Source organism: Glycine max, chromosome 1 (genome assembly GCF_000004515.6).
Source record: "Glycine max cultivar Williams 82 chromosome 1, Glycine_max_v4.0, whole genome shotgun sequence".
NCBI classification, from domain to species: Eukaryota; Viridiplantae; Streptophyta; class Magnoliopsida; order Fabales; family Fabaceae; genus Glycine; species Glycine max.
The window spans coordinates 45164718-45189352 of NC_016088.4; the positions used below are offsets into that span (position 1 = coordinate 45164718).

At 29.4% G+C, this 24635-nt stretch overlaps 1 protein-coding gene across 6 annotated transcripts; it reads right to left on the reverse strand.

Annotated features, from left to right (window-relative positions):
• Positions 1 to 17353: 17353 nt before the first annotated feature.
• On the reverse strand, positions 17354 to 24260 carry LOC100813172 (solute carrier family 40 member 1). Of its 6 annotated transcripts, none has more exons than XM_041010837.1 (9): positions 23999 to 24260; positions 21416 to 21583; positions 20998 to 21148; positions 20083 to 20279; positions 19427 to 19906; positions 18517 to 18688; positions 18215 to 18352; positions 17966 to 18076; positions 17354 to 17576 (listed from the first exon to the last, which is right to left on the reverse strand). In XM_041010837.1, exons 2-9 carry the CDS (start codon positions 21526 to 21528, stop codon positions 17433 to 17435), a joined length of 1506 nt encoding a protein of 501 aa, XP_040866771.1. In that variant the 5' UTR covers positions 21529 to 21583; positions 23999 to 24260; the 3' UTR covers positions 17354 to 17432. The 6 variants fall into 6 exon arrangements, with proteins under 6 accessions (XP_040866771.1, XP_006573390.1, XP_040866723.1 ...); XM_006573327.4 differs by having other exon boundaries at positions 21416 to 21629; XM_041010789.1 differs by having other exon boundaries at positions 21416 to 21629; positions 23978 to 24260.
• Between the last annotated feature and the right edge of the window lie 375 nt (positions 24261 to 24635).

Here is a 24635-nt window from a genome sequence, read left to right on the forward strand (position 1 = left end):
GGCAAACCAAAAAAATTACTGGCTGAGTCGCGGACAATGTCGCTTTCTTTGAGATGTTTCGTGGCATTGCCAAAAATTGTGCAAGCAGACTATCAACCACGAAGTCCCTAGGATAAAACAGCCCAAATCACTGTATAAGATTCCCACTGCACTGAGGGAACCTTTTCTAGAATTACACCCTCTTGTAAGACTTGAAAAGTCACTCTATAGCCACCCAAAAATATGACTTGAAAAGTCACTCTAATAGCCAACCGAAAAATGTCACTTTTATAGCCAACCGAAATATGACTTAAAAAGTCACTCTTATAGCCAACCGAAATATGACTTAAAAAGTCACTCTTATAACCAACCGAAATTTTAGAGCGACAGAAAGAAAGAGGGAGAAGTTTGCCGGAAATGCATCGGCAGAAATATGGGAGGGGGAAAGAAAAGTTGAGGAAATGCTTGGACAAGGAAAAATGAAGAAAAGAGCTCTCTATATATAGGGAGTGAAACACTATTCAAGTGTTTATCCTGAGCGATGTGGGACTTGAAGCCTTTTTTCTTCTCTTTTTTTTTTTCTTTTTTTCAAACTTTCATCCACATTCTCCTTTGTTCTAACAATATATATGTGTGTGTGTGAGAGAGAGAGAACAAATCCCTCCTTAAAGTATTACACTAAATCTTTCTGTGTTTGTTTAATTTTCATGCACATCAAAATAAAAAAAAATCCACAATGTGTGACATGCACAGTATGTTTCGTCACTACCATTGGTGAAACCCACATGACACCTGAATGCTTTTTCTGCATGAACAATGTTGTTGTAGTGGTGTTACACAACTGGAGTTGGCGATATGCATGTCACGCAAGCAGTGTGTTTCGCTGGTGGTAATGGCAAAACACACTTGACATACGTGATTTTTTTTATTGACATGAACAGTGGGGTTACGCTGATGGGAATGATAATATCACAGTGATTTTTTTTACAAGATAGATCCCTTGAGGAATATGTTTAAAATTTGATCCCTTTTTAGAATAAGTTTGTAAAAAGAATCCCATTACATGATTTTGCCTATGTATTCCCTGTATAACGTAAGATAAATTATTATTAGATTTGTTGGATCAAATGTGTGGACGATATCATGATATACTACAACTTGGGAACATGTGGTCAGGATCAAATCATCCAAAAAATAAGGATGTTTGTGGAATAGTTATGAATTTCAGAATCTCAATATATTATAACGTTAATAATATGGTTTGGAGTTGAGCTTTAATAATAAATATCAATTTTAGTTAAAAAGACAAAAGTAGTTCATATAATATAGCTTTGTTTCTTTTCTTTTGTTTTTTTGAAAATATATAGCTTTGTTTCATAATATCTCAATGAGATTTTTAAGTTCCAACGACTCGTAATTTTGATCTTTTTCCGTTGTCTCCTGCGAATAAAAGAAATCCAACTGCAAAACACCTGTCTTAAAGATTCTGACTCTTCGCAACAAGAAGCCATTAGCCAATATATCACCTTCACCAGAAAAATTCAAATATCATTAATTTTGAGACTTGATATCCACTAGCATCTTTCTCTGTTTTCTAATCCCACTTAATATCTTTGTATTATTTTGTGTGTGTTTCATTTATTTTTCTCTCTACAGGCCGGTGAAGTTGTCATTTGTCTTCTTACAACTATTTCGAGTATTATATCAATATTTTCTTTATTTTAAATAAAAGATATAAGTAGCTAGCTTAGTTTAAATTTATGGATAAAAGAGCACATTTAAAAATTTAAAATAATTAATTTTAAAGTATAGATAGTTAAACATTTGACAGAGAAATTAATATAAAATGTTTAAAAGAAAATTAAAGTTTATGTTTATATACAAGTTGAGTGAGTTCTTCCATTAACTTTTAAGTCTAAATTGCTTTCTTGCATACCTATTTTTTCTCCCGGAATAATAAAGTACTATAAATTTCCCCCATAATTAATGTCACACTCATAAAAAATTTCACATTATTATTATCACATCATCAACAAAATGTCACGCCTCATTAATGTCATATAATTGTTACAAAAAGTAATTAAAAATAAAAAAAATTAAAAGATTAATAAAAACATTTTTTTACAAGAATAAAAAATATAAATAAAAAATACACAAAGACTAAAAGAAAAAAGTAACATGAAGAAATATTTAAGTCTTAAATATAATGTAATATAAAAATATTAAATAACAAGGAAAAATTATTATTTTTAAATCATACATTTCTTAAGATGTCTTTGGTAGGAGTAAAATGAAATGGAAAAAAAGGAAAGCCAAAACTTATGTGGATTTCACACCTTCGTCATACTACTTTCATTCAAATATTTTTTCAAGTCTCAAGGAGGACGATCAACAAAATCATAAGCATTCAGCCGGATTTTCTTTGGGTAGGAGCTCAGGAGAGGGTCGTAAATTGGCTAAAATGTGTAAGAAAAAGAAGAATGAAGGATATACAAAACTCTAATAAAGTGCTGATCGGTAAGTGAAGATGGGGAGTTTTATCCGAAAAGGAATCTTTGTGGGCTAGGGTTATTAGCGTGAGGTAGGCATGACACTTGCGCGGGACGGGGCGGGGAGCACTCTCCGTCCCCGAATCTTACCTTGCTCCCCGTCCCCACTCCCCGTGGTGGGGTTATTTTTTGCCGCGTCCCCATTCGTTGGCTCCCTGCTGAAACCCCCTTTTATATTAAAAAATGTCAAAAATTATAAAAAAATATAATTTTTTTTGTTTTATCTCAATTTTTCAACAATAATAAATTTAAGGTTTAATTCTAAGTCTAAAACATGACTAAAAATATTAAAATAAATCAATAATAATAGTAATAAAATCACACAAGCATAAAAGCATCCAAGAAATATCCAACTACACATTAATGTTAATGTTACAATATAACACAATAAAAACAATAAAACTAGCATAACATTACAAGTTTTCATACAATAAATTAACATTATCATACTCAATCAAGTCTTCATACTTCCATCCAAGTGCAATGAAACATCTTCAACATCAAACCTACACAATGAAACATGTAAATATGTGTTTAGAAAATATAAAAAAGGCATGAATAACTTATATATGTGATAATTTTATTTTACATTTTTTTACTAGTAAAATACTATATTAACCTTTATATTTATGTTATACATATTATAAGTTATGAGGGTATATAAGTAAGATTCTATATACGCGGGAATACGGGGACCTTGTGGGGCGGGAAGCATAGTCCCCGTTCTGGCCCCGAATTAGCTGTGAGGGATTTTTCATCCCCATCCCCGTCCCCGTGGGGAATTTTTTCCCGACTGGAGAGTCCCGAATGGGACAGTCCCCGCGGGGATCCCCAAGTTATAGGGAGAATTGTCATGCCTAGCGTGAAGTATGGAGAGATTGGTGGGTACTGACTGAGTCACAGTGCAAACGGGGGTCCTTATGGTAGTGAGATGTTACTAAATTGACTGAAGGTGTTGATTGTTCTAGATGGTTTCTCTTACACTTATATTGTAGTAAGGTATTCTTTGATGTATCTACGGGTTATTATTGGTTTCTGGTTGTTGGTTCCCTGGTTTTATGTTAAGGGAACTCTTCTTTATGAACCCATTAAGTAGTTATCTTTTTCTGAGTTGGTTGGACTTCACTTTTGTGATTTTTAACTCACTCTTATGAATATATTACCGGTTGATTTTCCTTCCAATTTTTTTTTTCAACTTCATTCTATTTTACTCTACAAAACACACCTTTAATCTTTCTACACCTTTTTTCCTTTAACACTATAAGGTCACTCACACATTACATAAACACTTCAATTCTTTCCCTCGCCATACACATCATTCCTTCCTTCTCTAACACTTTGTAGAAAAAAATACACACTCTAGACACTCTTGTCGGGAGCAAAATACACACAAATTATCAATTCATCATTTGATTTTTTTTCTCACTCAACACTTTCATACATTCACTTTTTTTCTCCTATTTCTTTTACCATTATTCATAGTAGATACAGGTGAAAATTATTGGGATTTAATGAGACCATGAGCAAAAAAATCTCATCCCATGGATTACATATTACACAATAAACACAAAGGATTTAGAATTTCGTAGCATGTTTTCAAGTCATGTTAGCTCAACATTTCTCATATATATAAGAGAGTGATGTAATCCAAATTCTAATTATATTTTACATTATCAAATCTTATTCGATTATATATATGTGTGTGCGTATAATTATCTCATCAATATTATTTGATTAGATATAATTATCCCATAAAATCATATTTGATTGGATATACAGACAATTAATTAAATTATATCTAATTAATTATCTTTTACATATTGCGTCTCATTTAATTAAATATGTTGTTATTTAATTAAATAATTTTTATTAATTAACTATAAAATAAACTAAATCACGTTGAATTCATTCATATGCTCACTTATTGACATCTAGCAATACATTACTGTCACCCAACCTGTGAGATAATTAATCATTCAGTTTCAACCTTACCACATCCATTTCCACTTTGTAGCCTTTATCACTTTGCCTAAATGTCTTGATTAAACACGAGGTATAAAAGTGCATTCTCATTAAGTTCAATTATTTATTTCTCAATATCTAAGTAAACATCTAAATACAAATGAACCCAATATCTCATATTAGTTCATTTGCATGTGACCATGCATATTGTACGTCTCACTCTATCGAGAGACCTATAAACATAACTCTTGTTATGCAAGAGGAATGAATCCTATCCACATCACTCACATTCCTCAACATGATTCATTGTCATGTCCAATTACTACCTTTATAACCATGATGTTATAGATAGTATTTGATAGCATTAAAGCCAACAATTCTTACATGTAGGAATTGTAGTGACTTCAAGTTGAAGGATTACTATTACATAATGGTTGCCATGAGAAGCACTTATGACACTTACATAACTATTATGAAGTCTTCTCATAGTGAGTCGATCTAGTATAAATATTACTCCTGATATTTACATTTGTATGACAACTTGATATCTCATATCTATTAACTATAAGATGCGATCATCATGTTGTTTACATAATAGTCTCAATATATTATTGTTGTCCTAGTGGACAATAATACTTGACTCCAAACACTTTAAGAATCACATTCTATTATTCAATGAATCTCACATCATCAAATAGTCCGCCTATTCTAAGGACGTTACTATATCATACATCAAATAATAATATAATACTTGAAATGCCTCCTGTGTCACTTACTCAAAGAATGACTCTTTTAGAGTTACTCCTCATCCCTATTGTTTATTTTCTAGAGATCTAATGGTTAAGATTAGTTACTTGTTACAACCATTAGATCTTAAGAAAACAAATGGTGAGGATGAATAGTAACTCTAAAAGGATTACTCTTGAAGTAAGCGAATCCTTCTCATATATAAGTTAGATGGCTTGTCAAGGGCCTACAATTTAGCCAATGTAATACTTGGGTTGACACACTTTTTTTATTAAATATGTTAGATTTAGGCTTCTTAGTAAGTATTTTAAGTAAAAAAGACCATGTTTTAGGCTTAAATAAAAATCTTATTGGGTCTCATATATAGGTCAATCTGTTCAATCACATTTTTTTTTTGTTGTAAAAAAAATTGTAGATTGAGATAATTTTTTTTCTCTCTTTTTTCTTACTTTAGATATGCCTTTAAATGAGATTACAAGTTAAGTTTGACTTTTAAGTAGGTCCAACCAAAACAATAACAAATAAAAATGTTAGGCCATACTTTATATAACAATAAAACACTCATAGGCATGAGACAAAGGCTCCTATCTTTCTCCTTCACATAAAATTTTCTCTTTCTTCACATCCAACCCACAATTGATATTCCCTTCACCCTTATGCATCAACCATAATCACCACTAGTCACGGTACAACCATTAGTGAGCCCACAATGCAAAACTAATGTAACACCTTGTAACTATGGTTATTGTCATTATGTTATGGAACTTATTGTCATTACATTATGAATATTTTTATTTGGTTGATTTCTAAGAATAATGAATAGATTAAAGGTCATGAACCTTATTTGCTTTTGCTTAATATTTAAATTTGGAGTTTTCTATTCTTTTAGAGGTTTATTGTGGGATAATGGTATAAAGACATCTTTAATTTCAATTTCATTCTCTATTGATTGATGACCTAATTAAGTGAGTTCTAGAACATCTCTAATGAGAGTTTCTTGAAGGATTTCTTAAATGAAGAAATTGTTTCTCACAATTTCTTTTCCATTGGAGCAAATCTATGGGACAATGAGAGTTTTTTAAAAATAAGATTTGTATCTTTTGCAAGAAGATGTTTCTTAACAATAAAAAATAAGATTTATCTAGCACATAACAACACCAAAATTAAGTGAAAATTAAAAAAATATAAAAATGTGAGTTTCTTGAAGTTTCCTAGATTTTTTTTTACTATTGGGACAAAATTATGTATGAATTTTTTACAATGACATGAACTTGTGAGAACCACAAAGTCTACTATGGAAACCACAAAAATTTACTCAAAAAATCTACTTAAGAAATTTTTATTGGAGATACTTTGATAAAAGTCAATTCTAGGGATAGTATTTAGTGTGTTTGTGCTAATGAAAATGTTTAGTGATATTAGTTTTAAGTCAATTAAGCTATATTCTATGTTTAGATAATGATTTTTTTTCTTATTATTTAATATTTTTTTATTTTATATCAATTTCAAATTAAATTTATATATTATATTTAAGACTTAAATATTTATTTATGTTTATAAGTATATCACATTGTAATGATAATGTGACACTATTGCGACATGATACTAATGATGTGTCACTATGCTAATGGCACATCTACATTTAATTTGGATGCTAATTGATAACGACTAATTATGAGTATATTTTGGGGTTAAATTATATATGAATTTGTAATTTTTTCTCCTAATTTTTTTTAGCAAGTAATTGTTAAATTAACATCATTTAAGCTTTTGTGCATAGAATATTAAAGTGATTAATTTATGATGCTTAGTGAGTAAAATAAAGCATAAAAAAAAAAGATAATTCAGGAAGAAATGAATAATTAAGAAAAATGAGCTAATTAAGGAAAACATAACTAATTAAGGAAAACAATTTAATTAAGAAAAATAAAGCTATGTTTAGTACAAGAAGCCTACTAATCTGTACCTATCTATAAAAGAGAAGAAGAAAGAAGAAACAAAAGACACATCGAAATTTCAAGAGAGTGAAATTTCTTATGGAATGCAAAAACTCAGAAGGAGAAATAATATTATGAGTCATTCCTTTCTTTCATTCCCTTTCTTATCTATTCTTCCTTTACTAAATATTTCTCTCTTGTAATTTGTAAAACCTGAATGACAATAAGAAGTTAAACTTCATTTGTTGGGAACTTGGAAATCAACTATTCTTGATGTTATTTCTATTCTTATCTATTTAATAATATTACTTTTGGATTATCCTTTCTTGTACTTAATATTATTGTTTGTAACTTAATTATCCATTTGCATGATAAATTTTAAATATAAAGTTGAAAAACATTATTTTCTAATAGTACTAAAAGATGGTATTTAAATAAAGTCATTATTAGAGATATGTTAATTTTTGTTTAACCAGTGGTACATCTCTATTCTCATGGAAAGACAACATTAGCAACTAATGTGAGACATAATATGTCGTGTAACCGAAAGGATTTAAGTCAGCATCACTTGTAACTAACTGATATTAACTAGGGACGTCGTAGCCTAAATTTAAGTGAAGAAGCTGAAGTTAACGTGTATAAAAGGGACTCAAAAAAGGAATCGCGGACTCTTGGTCTTGGAGTGGGGATGCCTCGGGTGATTTCACAGTATCATCATCTTATAAAGCACTGCATGATATGGTGAGGGGAAGTGTAGAGGTCGAAGTTTTCAAGGAAGTCTGGAACTTCAAAGTCCCTTCCAAGGTTAAGACTTTCATTTGGTAAATGTGCCTTAATAGAGTATCCACGATTGATGATTAATTTAAGAATTAGGAATTGTGCAGTGGCAGCAAAAATGATCTATGCTCTTTCTGTGGTGTCACTACGGAATCAATGGTGCATATCCTCTTAATTAACATGTCCGCGAGTGCAAATTATCTGGAAGAAAGGCTATTCTTGGTTTAATGTTGAATCTGTGTTACGAGAGGAGATGTTCATGCACATTCAGCAATACCCGGGCAGATATATATATATATATATATATATATATATATATATATATATATATATATATATATATATATATATATCTCAGTTAGACAAGTGGCACATTATATGGGGAGCGACTGCATGGAGTATCTGGGGTAGGTTATTTCGAGAGGAGGAACTGCTGCAACAAATTTCCTTTACGGCGTGGAGTTGGTTTAAAGCATACATGCATGCATGACCAATTTTCATTTCTCTTAGGCTCAGTGGACAATGAATACTAGGCAATGGTTTCTCGAAGCTTGAGCTGTATGGGCTGATCAATGTTTTGACAAAGTAATAGGGATAGAGGTTTTAGATGAATTGATAATTTGGTGTGTAATTGAAGGCTCTTGAGTTCTGTAACTCCTGTTGTGAGAGGTAATGGGAGCACAGGAAATATGTATATAAAGGCAAGTTGTGTGGGCCTACGGGAAGTATGATTTTTTGTCGGGATAGAAATTGGAAGGGGATACATTTGTAGGTTTGGGTTATTCTTGTTTATGCATCACTTGCAGAAACACCTATAACCTGACACTTTTATGTGTGTACAAGTTCTTAATGGATTCCAAACATCCATGATGATATGAAAATAAGTTGAATTATTTATCCAGAAGATTGTGAAAGATGTTTCCCTGAAAATATTCTTGTTATTGTTTTAACTCATAAAGTGTGTGGGTTAATTGTCCCCACAATATTTTTCTTTTACTTGAATATATTTTCATATATTTTATTTTTGTCCCCATAAAAATATTGGTTTGTTCCCATGAAATGTTTTTATAGAATAGATATAAAAATTACAAAAAATAAAAAAGAATAAATTGCTATTAAATTTACCATTTTATCTTTTTTAAATTTTGACACCACTGCATAGTGAAAAAAAAATTGAAATAATAAAATATTTTCAAGTCTTTATAGTACAAGTTAAACTTGGTTTTAGTATTTATTATTTTATATCAATCAATTAAATTTGTTACTACTTCTTGAAGTTCAAGGACGAATAATAATTTATAAAAATACAAGAATTTTACAATTTTGTTACTATGACATTATGTATATTGTAAAAATTTGTAATATTTTTCTATGAAAATATGACTCCCCCAGTCTTTTCTTATAAAACGATTTCAACTACCGAACCTTCTTTGAAAAAATTAGTTAATTTAATCGATCATCTTTCTCTTTCCACTTTTATTTCCAACTAATTGGTACTTCTTTTTTTCGATCCTAAATAACAGATAGAAATACTTTATCTCCTTAATTTCTAGCAATTATTATTTTGACTAAAAATTATTAATTAATTAAGAATATTTTAGAAAAAAATAATTCAATTAATGTAATAAATAATTAGAAAAGGATATTATCTATATATTTTTTCTTAAAATGATATTATAAACAAAAATAGAGGAAGTATAAATAATTTGTTTGTCACCATTAAAGAAAAGTCCGGAATCCATCAAAATATATTTATTAATAAAAAAAGAGACTCGAGTGGAATGAATGAACCAACTTAATTAACACCACTACACTATCAAAAGAAAATCAATTTTCATTCTCTATGTTCCAAAGCTTGTTCCCGAAAAAAAAAAAAAACTATCATTCTCCGCCGCTAGACCTCGTGTTCAGTTATCTCCTCTGATGCATAACAATAGGAAAACAAAACATAGTTAATCTTCATAAAAATTACATAATTTTGTATTTTAATATTAATTATTTATTACGGTTTATATATTTTGCCAATAAAACTATTCTTATTTGATATGCGGCCATTTATTTTTTTGGAAAGGCAAATGAATTTGATATGCAGCCATGATTTGACGATAGGCCAGTGCGATAATAGCTTAATATAAAGAAGAAAAAAAATGCAGTCAGAGACGTGAGAACCTATGAAAATAAGACATTCCTTTTGATATCTTTTTATATATACTAATATAGTAGATGGGAAACAACAAATGAATATAGCTACAGCAGTCCCGTGGAAACATAGTTCCCACGCGATCCTGCAGTAACAACAAAGATAAATTTGCTGAGGAGATATGGTATCAAGTGTGGGAATTTTATGTTTTTTTTTTCCATGTTCATTGTAGAAATTAAATCAGAATCAAATCAAACACTGACAGGGGAGATGCATCTCATGGGCAATCATGAAAATTAATTATAAAATACTGTTATTTCACATGAGACTGTAATCTAGCATATTCCTAAAACCTTAAATTGTAAGCATTTTTTCATTTTCAAAAAAAAAAAATTCTTATTTAAGTCGAATAAATTAAATCATTTAAACAAACAAAAATTTTCTTTTAAATATTTAATATTACTATGTATCCAAACTCAAATTTGAAACAACTTGGATGAATTGATAAATGGTAAGGAACAAGTAGCAGTTTTTTGTGTTTTTTCTTTAATTACACGAAATAGAGAAGTAACACCGACCCATAATTGAACGGGAGAGACCGAACCCAGATATCACCGTCACTGAATTGAACTGTAACATGTTATTTATTTATTTATTCTCATTTCCTAGTTGGGCAGGTAATGTGCAATCCTTAATACTTCGAAGAAGTAATGTTGCTAAGAATTTGTGCAATATTTTTCCAGTGGATAAAATAAATAAAATTTAGCTCGTGCGTGGGCATCGTCATTGTATGACATGAAAAAAAGTTTTTAACATATGAAGTATATTGTGTCACAAATTGTACTTCATATCATGGGTGATTATTTATTTTTATTGATCGATAATTTTAAACTATTTTATATTATTAGTGCATAATTATTTAATTAATTAATTAATATATTTTTAAAAATGCATATCAAAATAAAATTTTCAGAAATTATAAAAATAGATACGTATAATTAATTTTTAAAAGTTAAGAATAAAATATAAATAATAAAAATTAAGAATAACATATTCTATTATACACAAAGCAGTGCGCTAAAAAAATACTTTAATTTAATGTATAAAGATTTAATTTAAAAGTGATTATTTTGTGAATATATTCAATATTTAAGAAGGAAGAAGCAATTTCAACAGAAAAGAGAAAATTTTAAATATACCTTTTTATTTTATTTTCGTCGCATCTCAAAATTTTGATATACCTCAACTTTTTATTCACTTTTCTTGTTATCAATTCAGAAAAAAAAAAAACTTTTGTTGTTATCATAGATCATTACTATGCTTTGTGCTATAACTATTTAATTATATGCCTGGATTCAGTTTTACTTTAACCATATTTAAGATTACAAACGGATGAAACCTGCACCGAGAAGAGGCGAAACACACAGATACCACCATCACCACCACTCAATTTCCCCTTTTTATTTATTTATTTATTTATTTTTATGGAAAGAGGATGTTAAGAGCTAGAGAAGACTAGAGAATCATAACTAGATATATATGCTCCATTATTTAAGCAAGAGATTATAAAGTTCCAAACTTTCAGCCTTCATCTAATATACAATCATTTCCAGACCATTATCTATTACATTTTTTTTTTCTGTTTCTTTTATTCAAAAATATGTTATGATTAATCTCCTTTAGAATTAGTTAATCATTTTTAGTGGATCTCTATTTTCGATCATATTCTTTTCAAGAGAAGAAATTTTATTTATTAACAGAATAAAAAGTTTTATATATCCATTCAATTATAATTCATTATATATTATAAATTTATTGATTTTAAAAATAATTTAAATAATAATTCGTGATTGAATGTATCAATTTATAAACATTAAATTAAATTATTTTTATAATATATAAGATTTAAATACTAGATCTTATTTAAAAGGATTAAACCAAATATCTATCTGAGCAACTGTCTTATGCTCAAAATATAGGTTGGATTTTCTTATGAAAGGGGCGTTTCTAATTGATTCTCACGGGATATTTCGATTCTATCGCCAAATATTGAATTGAATTACCTGTCCTCCTTATCTATCATACACCCTATCCTTTTTACTTAGAAACGACACATTGCTAAAATTAATTTTTTTCTCTTTCATTACAATTGAAGTTTTATTTCGATAACTTATGTTGATATTTAATGCATGCTAACCTTTATTAGGCATATTATCAAAATAAAACTCCAGTTTTAATTAAAAATAACACTAAAAATACCCAAAGGAAACTACATCTAGAATTTATGCAAAATGAAATAATTAGGTAATAAATTAAATGATTTTATCCTCCTACAAAAGCAACAGCACAAAATGATATCTGTCCACATGTTTCAAATTTGGCTTTTGACAAAATCGAAGAGAAGCATATTTTAGGGGACAGTGTCTGTCTGGACCACTCACATCACGTCAACCAGGTTGCGGCAGAACAACAAATTAGGTCAGAAATGGATCCAGCCACAAACATGTTGAAGACATTGTTCTTCAAAAATTCAATTATCATTTTGCTATATAGATAGATACATAGCCACATACCCTTTTCTGGACCTAAATCAAAACACTTCCTAATAAATCAACAACTACTTACACATGGGTTATCTAGATATTTTTGTTTATTACTTTAGGTGGAAGAGTGGAGAGTCACATCAATCCAACCCGTACATATAATATGCCTAGAACACTTATCAGGACTTGTTTGTGCTTGTCGATTTTAGTTTTTTTTGCCCACTCAAATTTAAATTCCTTGCCTCGTGTTTGTTGCCAGAAATATTATAAACTGAACTTGGTATTAGTGTGATTTATGCATATAAATATTTTATTTTTTTATATTTTAAAATTTTATTTTTTATAATATTATTATCATAACAATACCTTTTTTTTTATTATGCTTAATTTTTTTTATTATATTTCTACTATTTTAGATGTTGTACTATTATATTATTACTATAATAGCATTTCTTAAGATGATATTATTAGTTTTATATATTTTATTTTTATTTATTTTAAATTAAATGATTTATGCTTATCGTGAATTAAAAAATCTTATATCTTTAAGTAATATTTTAATTTTTCATTATTATAATATTACGTTCACCATCATCGTTTTTTAATGTTTTTTTTTACTATTTTATATTTTAGACTATTATATTATTGTTATAGTAATACTTTTTTTCTTCTTCTTAAGATTATATTAATATTTTACTGTTATAATTTTTTATTGTTTCTTATATTATGTATATTATTATTTTAAATTTATAATAATTATTTATAATTTATAATTATAATAATAATAATTATTATTATTATCATTATTTACAAAAATTATTATTTTTATTGTTTATAATAACTATAGTATCAATATTAGTATTTTTTATTTTATTAGTATTCTTTATAGTATCTTTATTATTATTTTATATTTATAATAATCGTTTTAAATTATTAAAAATGATGTGTAAGTACACAGATATAAATAAAAATCAACCACAACTGCAACTACAACTGGTTGTTTCCAATGTAAAGAAATACTATTATAAAGTCAAATAATTTGACCACATGAGAAATAGTCAACAAGCAACAACCAATTTTATGTACTTGCAATTTAGTTAAGTAGTGGCTTTATCTCCAATGCTATTGCATCACTCATGGTGCATTTGAGAAGAAAGTAGTGCGCTTAAAAATTCCATGCAATTGAAATGATGTTACTACTCTCCACTAAGAGGAAATAAAAAATCTGAACAAGTTGATTATTAGGAATTTCTGCCAGCGGAGAAAATTAAACACTGCCACTCCATCACCATTGTTTAGACCTACCCATAAATTAAGATGTTAACAGAACCCTCTCCTAAGAAATAAATAAACTAAACTAAGTTCTTGAAATTACAATTATCAATCATTTTAGTCTTCAAAATTATGAAAAAAATAATCCTTGAAATTAGTTATTTGACTTATTGCCAACTATTGCGACTCAAAAAAAAAAAAAACCTTATTGTCGATTGTTTATTTTCTCTACTTTTAAAGATTTAAGAATTTGATCCTTGATTTTGATAATTATCAGTTATTCTGCTATCTAGATTCTAGACTTTAATGAGAAGGACTAAATGATTTGATGACGGTTAAATACATGGACCTAATTGATAATAGTTGTCAATTTTTTTTGACAGCAATAGTTGTCAATTTTAAGGACTAGCATAATTGGTTTTATAATATCAGGAAACAAATTGACTGGTGATGCTAATTTCAGAATCTAAATTTGTTGATAGTTATCTAAGTTCAGAATCAAATTTGGGCCATCTGATTTGTGCTTTCTTGGGTTTTGTCTCTCTGTGCATGGGAATTGGTTTTCTTGGTTCTTAGGGTACTTTTTGTATCTGTTTTTTGCTGGGTTCATCTCAACTTGTGACTTGATCTCTAGCTTCTTTGTTTTTTTTTTTTAAACATATATCTTTCCTTTGCCCCTTTTTTTTATAAAAAAAAAACAAAAAATCTAAGTCCAGAATCATTTTTTTTTATAATATTAGAAACTAAATTAACGAGTACTTATAGTTCTGGGAGTAATTTGGGGTATTACCTAGCATAAATTGATAAAAGTGAATATAAATTCCATTCCTTAGCGAATAACTTATAGAATTCCACCGTAAGCGAATAACTTATAGAATTCCACCGTATGCTTCGGCAACCTCAACCCCTGATTCAAGTTTGTTATTCAGACTTCAAATTATTTCAAAAGACTAGAAATCAATCTCTCTCTCTCATATAAGATTAGAACAATTTTCATATACTTAGTTGTCTCATATTAAGTTTTCTTCAAAATTGTTTTTGCTTAATTAATTGACTGGTACTAATTATAATTAGATAAATTAAGCTCAATTTTGTCATGCTAGCTTAAATTTCTTACCAGAGAAATATAAGAAATCCGAACATGTTTGCCAATTGAATATAACCAAGTTATAGTCTTATAGTTATAGATATGCTATTGATTAATATTAGTGGAGTAAGAAAGCTAAAAGAGATAGACACTTAAAAGTTTCAAGAGCTCAAGACTGAATTCTGGTTATCATCAGACAGTTCGATTTTGCTTAGAAGCAAAGTCACAAAATTTCCATTTTTTGCTTTGAAGCCAAGTCACAAAATTTCATTAGTCCTAGCTAGAATACATGACCCAAGGACATTACATCATATCTCGAGCTATAAGTGTTTAGAATGAGCCAATGTCAAATAGAAGTTAACAATCACGCCTACAATTTTTGTGAGACCATTTATGCAAACGATCGGGAGGGCAATCATTCTGCAGATAAAATTATCAATTTTTATTGTGGATAATAGACAGTCTTTTTGTGGGATTCCAATACCCCTTTTTGCTCTCAGTTTTATGCTTGCAATATTATGGGGCTACCCGAGTATATATTTCCTTCTCATTAGCGTGGGTTTTGGCTTAGTCATCCCATGATGTTTTGATTTTTTCATCCTGAATAAATTTGGGTTGATTTGGGCGTGAGACTCTTAGGGACGTTAGGTGTCAACATAATTGATGTAAATCTCTAATTTGATGCATTGCCTTTTTTTTAAAAAAAATGTCTCATTTTGAGGGTCTTTTGTTGTTGAACAAGTGATTAGTCATATCCCAATGCATCATGTTAGTATTTGGCCAAACATTCTATAATTAAGATTTTTTTTTGGAAAAAAAAGATTTGCCGAAGCAACACAACATTGAACATCCTAACTATGTTGTCACATTTAATGCTGGAAACCCACACACAACAAACCAATAAATCTTATAAATAGAAAAGATAGGATAACAACAAAACCAAACCCATGGAAAAACAAACTATTAAACATGTAGTTTGTAAAATCATAGGGTGTAAACATAGATGGTTAAATTAAGTGAGATTTCTATAAAAATAAATAGGAAACATAGATGGTTAAATTATCTGATAAGTGTATGCTTGTGATCTTTAAAGTAAGAGTAGGGGTGTTCATGGGTATGAGTCACCAGCGAATTCGAATTGACCTAAACCGATCCGAATAATTTGGGTCAAAATCGAATCGAACTTATCAAAACCTTTCATGTATGAGTTGAGTTATGAGTTTATATTTATAGATCTAATCAAAACTGAATTGAACCTATCAAAAGTTTTAGAGTTGTTTGGTTTGACTTCAAATACTATTGATATTGAACTCAAAGTGTTGGAACTGCATGTGTTTGAATGACTAATATTGAAACTAATTAAGGTATTATTATACATTGTAATTTGTTTCACCTTTTTCATATTTATTTTTGCCGCCATGTTTATAATATTAATTGATTTTATTTTATTTATTTATTTTAATAAATCTGATTGTAACAAATCTGATTGCAGCAAAGTTTATTGCAAAAAATTAGTTCGTAGAAAATAGTTGTGATTCAAACTATTATAGTAAATCTTCTTGAAGAATATTTTGTTTTAATTTATATTAGTTTATTTTAAAATATTATGTTGATGATATTAAATGAATCAATTTTACTACTTTCACACATTTAATAATATTGTGATAATTATATTGGATATTTAGATGAATCATAATATAAAATAATAGTTCTAAGAAAATAAAAAGATCAAATTTAAATGAGTAACTTGTTGACCGGAACCGAACTAAACTGTTCATGAATGGATTGAGTTGGGTTTAAAAAAAATTATGAAAACTAAACCGAACCAAACCGATCAAATTTGATTGAATTGGATCTTAAATTTGATCAAAACCGGTCCGAACCATGAATACCCCTAAGTAAGAGAAAGTTAGTTAAGATCAAACAGAGAAAACAACATCAATTCAAGCGTTTGAAGCTCAGTTCAGTTTGGTTATGATATCCTTATGGAAAAATATATTTAAACACTCTTTGGTGTAAACAGAGAAGATAAGTGATCGAGATGATTGATATCATGATATAATAAGAAGAGAAATACAGAAATAAGGAATGTCAATGGGATGTGCATATTGTTGGCGTATTCAAATATCATTGTCCTAATCTTTATCTTTTGATTGTTATTAATTGACCTCTCATCACATGGGTCATGTCAACAGTCTCAATAGCATCACTCACGTTGCACTTGGCACGAGATCAACTTAAAATGTCAACCAAATGAAGTAAGATGATAATGATGATCTAATTCCATTAAGTGCAAGTCTGATACTACCCTCCATGATTTTTGGTTGTTAACTGTATAAAAATCCTTTACGCCGGTAGTGTATAGAAATCAAACTCTTTCTTCAAATGATATGAAAAGTGAATACAAAAATTGTATCTAAAAATATTGAACTTCACAACTTAAGATGCTCTTACAAAACATTTACCCCACAATACTTGGTCAAAGTGGAAGAGGTGCTTTCGTGCATGGTATGTGTGGATACAGTAGAGGAATGCAGCTAATGTGACTGCTAGAAAAGATATTGTAGTCAACTTCCAGAAGTCCTGAATAGACAGATAATAAGAAACAAGTTTAACACAATTGCAATTTTGTTAAGCATCAGATACAATGCAATAGCTATCTTTTGATAGTAGATAAAATTTCTCATTAAGCATAAACTATAAAGGTACTTTTATGAAATAAACTATAGACCAAAGTTAATGGTGTTGCAAATAAATTTGCACTATAGTTTGGAGATATGAATTTTGTTTGGAAGGTAAGGCTAATGGGAAAGTGTTACTACATAGTAGAAATATGTTCTTTTGGCCTTGCCAAACCTAGACATGCATTTATTTATGGAACAAAGATCAATTATTAAATAATTCAATAAGAATTGAATGTTGTAGGGGGCACTCAAAATGTGATAAATGAATGCCTTAGTTTTAAAACTCACCCGTGGATCAGATATTATGATTCCCATAACATAGGCCAATAAATCCATCAAAGACTGAAGCGAATTTTGAACACCTCCAACAATCAAACGATCGGATTCAGAAACAAGATCCTATTTGAAAAATTGAAAAGAAAGAAAAATCAGGTCAAGATGATTGAAAAGAAAAGAACTTTAGTGATTCATCAAAGATATTAAAAGCTAGACATCAAACAAATTAACTAATTTCAGACAATAAGGGCTATTTCTTGCCTGCATTTGTTGAAGTACAGATAAGTCAAACATCCACAATCCAAGCCGCGATATGGCTACACTTCCCATCAAAATATATGATGATAGAAAGCCATTTTGGATCCATATTGCAGCCACACATGGAAGGAGGAAACTCCACTACATGCACAACATACATCAACAAGGACAACAAAGATTATATGCTAATTATTATCAGAAACATGTCTTGCATACCAGTTCAGAAAGGAAGGAAAATAAAATTTGATTATCACTCATAACATGTCATTCGTACAGAACACTTAGAGCCATTACTAAGTTTGTACCTGAGACCATATAGACCAAAGTCCAGTTCTAATGGTCGATATACGAGACTGTAGCACAGGGTATACAACTGTTGCAGCTATTCCAATCACAGCACTTATTCCTCTTGATATTCCAATAATATATTCAGGTATTCCTTCCCATTCTAAGGTAGCTGTCATTAAAGTTCCAAAGCTGAGGCAAGTAATTGGAATTTCATCAATGACTCTTCATACCCAACTGACAACAAAGAAATACAAGGCATGTTTCTTAAGGTGTGTTTAGAACAGAATTTTATGAATGACATTGGCCAATGACTACAATATAATCGACAGTCGATAGACATTGGAAAAAATTTATTTTATCATTAATAAAACAGTAATTTCGTAAAACATGGATGCACAGCAGCAACAAATGCTCAGATTGATGAATCTTAGAAAGCATGAATACAATAAGGAGCACAGATATGATGGAAGTAAAAATTTGTAGAGCATGATACCATTATAAAACCAAATACATAGTGAATACAAAATTAACATTTTCAAATATAGAATTATAAAATGTAGTTAGGACTAAGGAGTTTTTGAAATGTCTGTGAAGTATTTGACAAAGATACATCACCTATTTTGAAATGTTTTTACTTCCTTAGTTGAGTCTGAATTTTGAAAAAGAAAAAAAAAGATCAGCTGGTCCTGGAGTGTTGGGTGTCTAACACAATTCTTTAAGATATATCACATAGTACTTAACAAGAACAAGCTTCTGAAGAGTTAAAAATGTAAGTATCAGCTAAAATCCCTCGTAAATATGGCATGTCTAACTTCATGTGTCATATGGTCCACTTCTTTTATTCATAAATAAATTTGAAATTTTAAGCATAAAAGGAAAAGGATAATTTTCATGTAATATTTACTGGCTATAGTTGTAAATTTTCACCTGAGTACAGTAAAAAATAGCAAAGCCAGAGCCAGTCCAGGAAGGACAACTTCTTGTTGTAAATAAACTCTCCATGCAGCAATATAGGGAATCTCTAAAATCCTCTCAGAAATTTTTTTTCTGGCTTTTCTATCTGCCAATTCTGAGCCATCATCAGTAACAGGAAGCAAGCTATCTTTCTCCATAGTTTGATTGTTCATTTCCATATCACATTGTATAAGCCTTTCCATTCTCCTTTGGCTACTTTGCACCAAAGCTGGAATTCCATGATATACAGATGTGAAAAGCCAATACTCCACCCAAACAGAGACAGTAGTCCACAGTGCTAAGGTTATAGCAGATGCTTTCAGTGATACAAAGCTTATTATGAAACCAGAAATGACAGGAACAAGCAGCTTGCAGCTTAGATCAATGCGTCTCGTAACCGAATTCATTTTTGTAAGCAATTCTGGGGGTTGATCTTCAGATATAACTAACAACCTGTACATTGGCAACAAAATCATTTTTTACACAAAATTTGTTGACTTATAAAATCTTGAGAAATTGATAAGATATTATGGTGAGAACTAAATGTTTGATCTTAAGAATCCATTCATTTACTGTATATGCTTAATCAAATATCAATCTTTTTCTCACCAAAGCTTAAAGGATATTACCATTCTCTTTCAATCAATATTGTACCAGCAAGAGTTGAAAGCACACCAATGCCGCCACAGACATTGATTATGATCACCAGCAAGATGAAAATGGAGAAATTTGTAGACTTCAAAGAAGAGTGGACAAGTAAGGCAACTACGGAGCCCCCAGCAATAACAAAAGAGAGATTTTGTGTCACCAACCACAATTTCAAAACCTGCCAATAAAACAAGCAGGTAGAGTTATTTCACTAAAGGCACCATGACCTTCATAAAAAGGAATTATGGGGCAAATCTAGAAATAGTTAAAGCTACTTGTCTCAGAAATTGCTATATACTTTTTATCCTTGAATTTTGGTAATATATAATTCTTAGAAAGTACATGAAAAGCTACTTGGATAAGGGGAGTCCAAAACAGTGGTGGGGAGATTTGTAACCAATAGCTTATGTAAGGAATTCCATATACTAGCTTAGGAACCAAAACCTTAAGACATTAAGTTTAAGCATTTTTACACTTACATAGTCCTCAATTTGTTATTTTCTTAAGGACTTCTTCTCCTACATCCGAATTTGTGATGATTAAAGTAAAGAGAAAAAATTGACCTTGCACAAAAGTAGTCTGTTAAAATTAGACCCATAACTTCTCTGAAGACAGTGCAAATTTGATATTTATTTTTCGCTATTTGTGGAACTTTTATATATCGGTTCAAAATGGCTCAATGATTTATTCTTTACAGCACACAAGTGAGAGATTATTAGTCCAAGGATATATATTTATGCATTCTTGCATTCTTTTTTACAAAATTTACGTTGTTTAGTTTCCAAATCCCAAGTAATTAGTTAATATGATAACTAATTGCAAAAGGGGAGCATGGCTATATGGGAGACAAAATTTGGATAAACAAAATGACCAAGTTTGGATAAACTTGGACTCACCCTCACACAAGACAACTTATCAACCCATCTTCCAATTATGGGACCAAACACAGCAATAGCGGCAGATTCAACTGCACCATATATTGCTGCGTACAGCAACGATTCTGGCCAAATATTGATCATGTATAAGCCAACAGAGAATTCCCACATTCTGCAAACAAAGATCCTCCATCAATTTAATTTTAAAAATAAAAAGTCAAAGCAGCAACATGGCGCAACACATTCATCGATGCACCAACGATTTTGAATATCACAAGCCAAATAAATCATATCTAATGCGGTCTATATTTCATTTCACACATAATTTTCTCATGTCATAGTCATTTCAGCTCACAATAATGTATAAATTAATCCATTATCATATTTTGTGGCATTGAAATCAAAAGTTTGAGCCAATGTTGGGAAGTAAAAGAAGAACCTGGCACCCCATCTTGCTAAGAAGTGGCCAATGTACAAATAAGTGATTAGTGCAGATGGCTTTTCTTGTTGTCCAGTGAACGGAGACTCCTTCAATTTCACGTTTTCTTCCATTTCAGATTCTTAACCCTCACTCACTCCTTTTGACAATTTCAATCACAATTGCTATCTTAATCAAGCCACATGCAAATTTGCAATTTCTCTCATCAATAATACTGCAACATTAAAAGTCTTGTGTATTAAATGAGGCTACATGAATTACACAATTAATGTTATTCAATTCATTTTAAAAATAAATTAAGATTTAAATAAATTTTTAATTCCTGAAATTATAATAAAGTTTTTATTCATTTTAAACCCTTAAAAGTGATATTTTCAAGATTCAAGATAATTCTGACATAAACAGTTTTACTCAAAGTCAAAGCTATATATTAACAGTTTCGCGGAATTGCGGCTGCAACTAGAAATAAAATGTGGCGAATAACGAGTCTACGTGTTGTTGTATACCGTTAGCCACGTGAAAAAAGCTAAGACGTAACATAGTAGTATCAAGCAAAAAGAATTTAATGAATATTTTTTGGATGTAAAAATTCAATTTTTAAACAACCGTGTCATATCTATCAAGTGGATTTTCTGTAAAAAAAAATGAAAGAAATTGAGCATTAGTTTTTTTTTAATAACATTAGTTTACTTTTTAAATAAATAATAAATGGAGAATGAATGAAGTAAATTTTTTATGAAAAATAAATTCATGAAAATTTTTATTTAAAAGTTAAGGGACATTATACTCTCGTTAAACAGATGCAAATTGGATAGTTTCGCATGCCTCAATGTGTTAATTACTAATTAATGCGTTAAATTAGTGTAGCTTCCCCATATGTTTTGGTTCTAGTGTATCAATTTGCTCTTGATTTTGTTTTTCATGTCGTGGGGAGGGTACAGGCTTTATCAGCCAACTTTAACAACGAAAAGAAAATAACTGAAAAACTAAAAGAAATTCTTAAAATTAATCAGAAAATTACCCGTGAAAATTATTTTTGAATAATTTTTGGCATGTTTATGCCCTTTTTGTTTGAATATTAATTGAATTATTTAACTTATTTTTATGTTGATAAATATAATATGATAAATTTGACGTCCTAAATCAATTCAATCTGTCTCAAAATCGTAAATGGCCAGTGTTTTAAAAAAGATAAACTTGCTATAAAATACATTAAAAGGACCATTTTATGACTTTTAACAAATAAAAAACTAAATTGTAACTAGAAGATAATAAAGTTAAGTGATCACGTGAGTATTTTAGCCTACAAATATGATATTTATAAATATGACTATTATAATTATATTTTAAACCATTTCATTGAGATTTCAAATATCATTTATGTTTGACATACATATCATAGTTGGCAATTGATCAACATTTTATAATATATTGTTGGTATCATCACTAAGAATTTAGTGGGTTCACAAAATATTTTAATTAACTTTTAATTTTTTTACGGATTAAAACACTTATATATTTGTTTGATAAACAAGTTTTTTTTAAATAATTTTTAGTATTTTTTGAATTGTTATTTGAAGTAACATTTTTTAACTTTAAAATTTTTATATTTATTTTATTTTTATCCTTAAATATTTATAAGATATTTTTTTAATCTTATTTATTTAAGGTAAAATTTTATTATTTTTATCTTTTATGTAATTTTACATTTTTCAGTTACAAATCATTTTTCAAAATTCTTATGATTTAATAAGATAACTTTTTAGATTTCAATTATTAATTAATAAATATTTTTTTAATTTTTTTTTTATTTTCAGCTAGTTTTGCTAAACATAACCTAGAAAATCAAATATAAAAGGAGAAATTTTAATCATATCTCAACCCAAAGAGAATCAAATTGGAATTTCTGAGATAATAAAATAAAGGTTATTTTAGGTCAGATACTTTAAATTTCTATAATGTTTTGTATATCCTTAAATCAATGATTTTTCTGAAATATAAAAAAGTCCGAATCCAATACAATATTTATTCAAAAAATGTTTATGTTGATTATTTTATTTACTTTTTAGATTTCTAACCTGTTACAACTCATAAATCCCAATAATAGAACTAATAAAAGTGCCATATCAATCTTAACAAATTAAGAAGTTTCAAATTCAAGCAGGTAAAGGTGTGAAAGATACATGTGATGTGATTTGAAGTAAAAAGAGAAGATTTTCAATACACCTAGGTGTAATAACTAATAAATTGTGCCCCAACTCGCAAGGGATGGACGAGGAGAGGAGGAACTGTTGTGGGCTACCAGGGATGACAAGCCAAAGAAGAGATGGAGAGGCCTCCCACTCTTGTGGCGGCCATGGAAAAGAATGAGCTATGCTTATGTGCCTTTTGGTCGCTTAATTAGAAATTCACAAAACTCTGTGATAATATGTTCTACTTTTATGTACTCAATGTGTTAATGGTGTAAAAGAATGGTTTAATGCCAGTAAGAATAGACCCTTTATAATAACATAACATCACAATGAGAGAGAGAGAGAACAAAAAATGAAAAAGAATTCTTACAACAAGATGTCTTCAACTGACCTCTAATTCCACCTTCAATGCTTGTCACTCTTTTGATTTGTTCTTTCTGATTTAATCTTTTTTATCCACGTCCTGAATTCAATTTTCTGTGGCATTTAACTATTTATAGGCCAATAATTTGCTTATAACACTCAGTGTCTGGTAAATTGACCGATAGAGTAACAAAAGTTATTAATATAATTAAGTGGTTTAACACTTAAGTCTGTTAATTAAAATTTAAGGTTTGATCTTCGGCACGGGCATGAAGTCATATATGTATGTACCACATTACTCTAAAAATGAATTGACCTGGTGGAAGAGAATTAATTGAGTGTTAAATAAGAGATCTAAATACCTCTTAGTTATAAAAAAGTGTTTTTTTTTTGGCTTTTTTCTAGCCTGTCAGAATTACCGTCGATGATGTGGTGCAGTAGAGAGCTACCCCTGTTGATGGAGAAATTAATTTATTCATAAAGAACCAAATCTTAGCTTGCTCTCAATTGCACCATTTATTAAGGTATCCGACCACATCATTCTACTACTTTTTAATAGAACTAGAACAGTTCACTCGTGCTTTTGAACGGTCAGTCCATAGGTGAAAAAGTGACCCAATTTAGAAAATAAAAATCTAAACATAGAAAGAGTGCAAGGTGGAGAA

What these genes read in the sequence shown, in the direction of transcription:
- LOC100813172 (XM_041010837.1), bottom strand. Translation starts at nt 21,528, where the DNA reads ATGGAAGAAAACGTGAAATTGAAGGAGTCTCCGTTCACTGGACAACAA. An exon ending in ATAAGTTGTCTTGTGTGAGG is followed by an intron (nt 20,280 to 20,997) that starts GTGAGTCCAAGT and finishes TTTTATTGGCAG; the next exon opens with GTTTTGAAATTGTGGTTGGT. An exon ending in CTATTTTTTACTGTACTCAG is followed by an intron (nt 18,689 to 19,426) that starts GTGAAAATTTAC and finishes TACTTGCCTCAG; the next exon opens with CTTTGGAACTTTAATGACAG.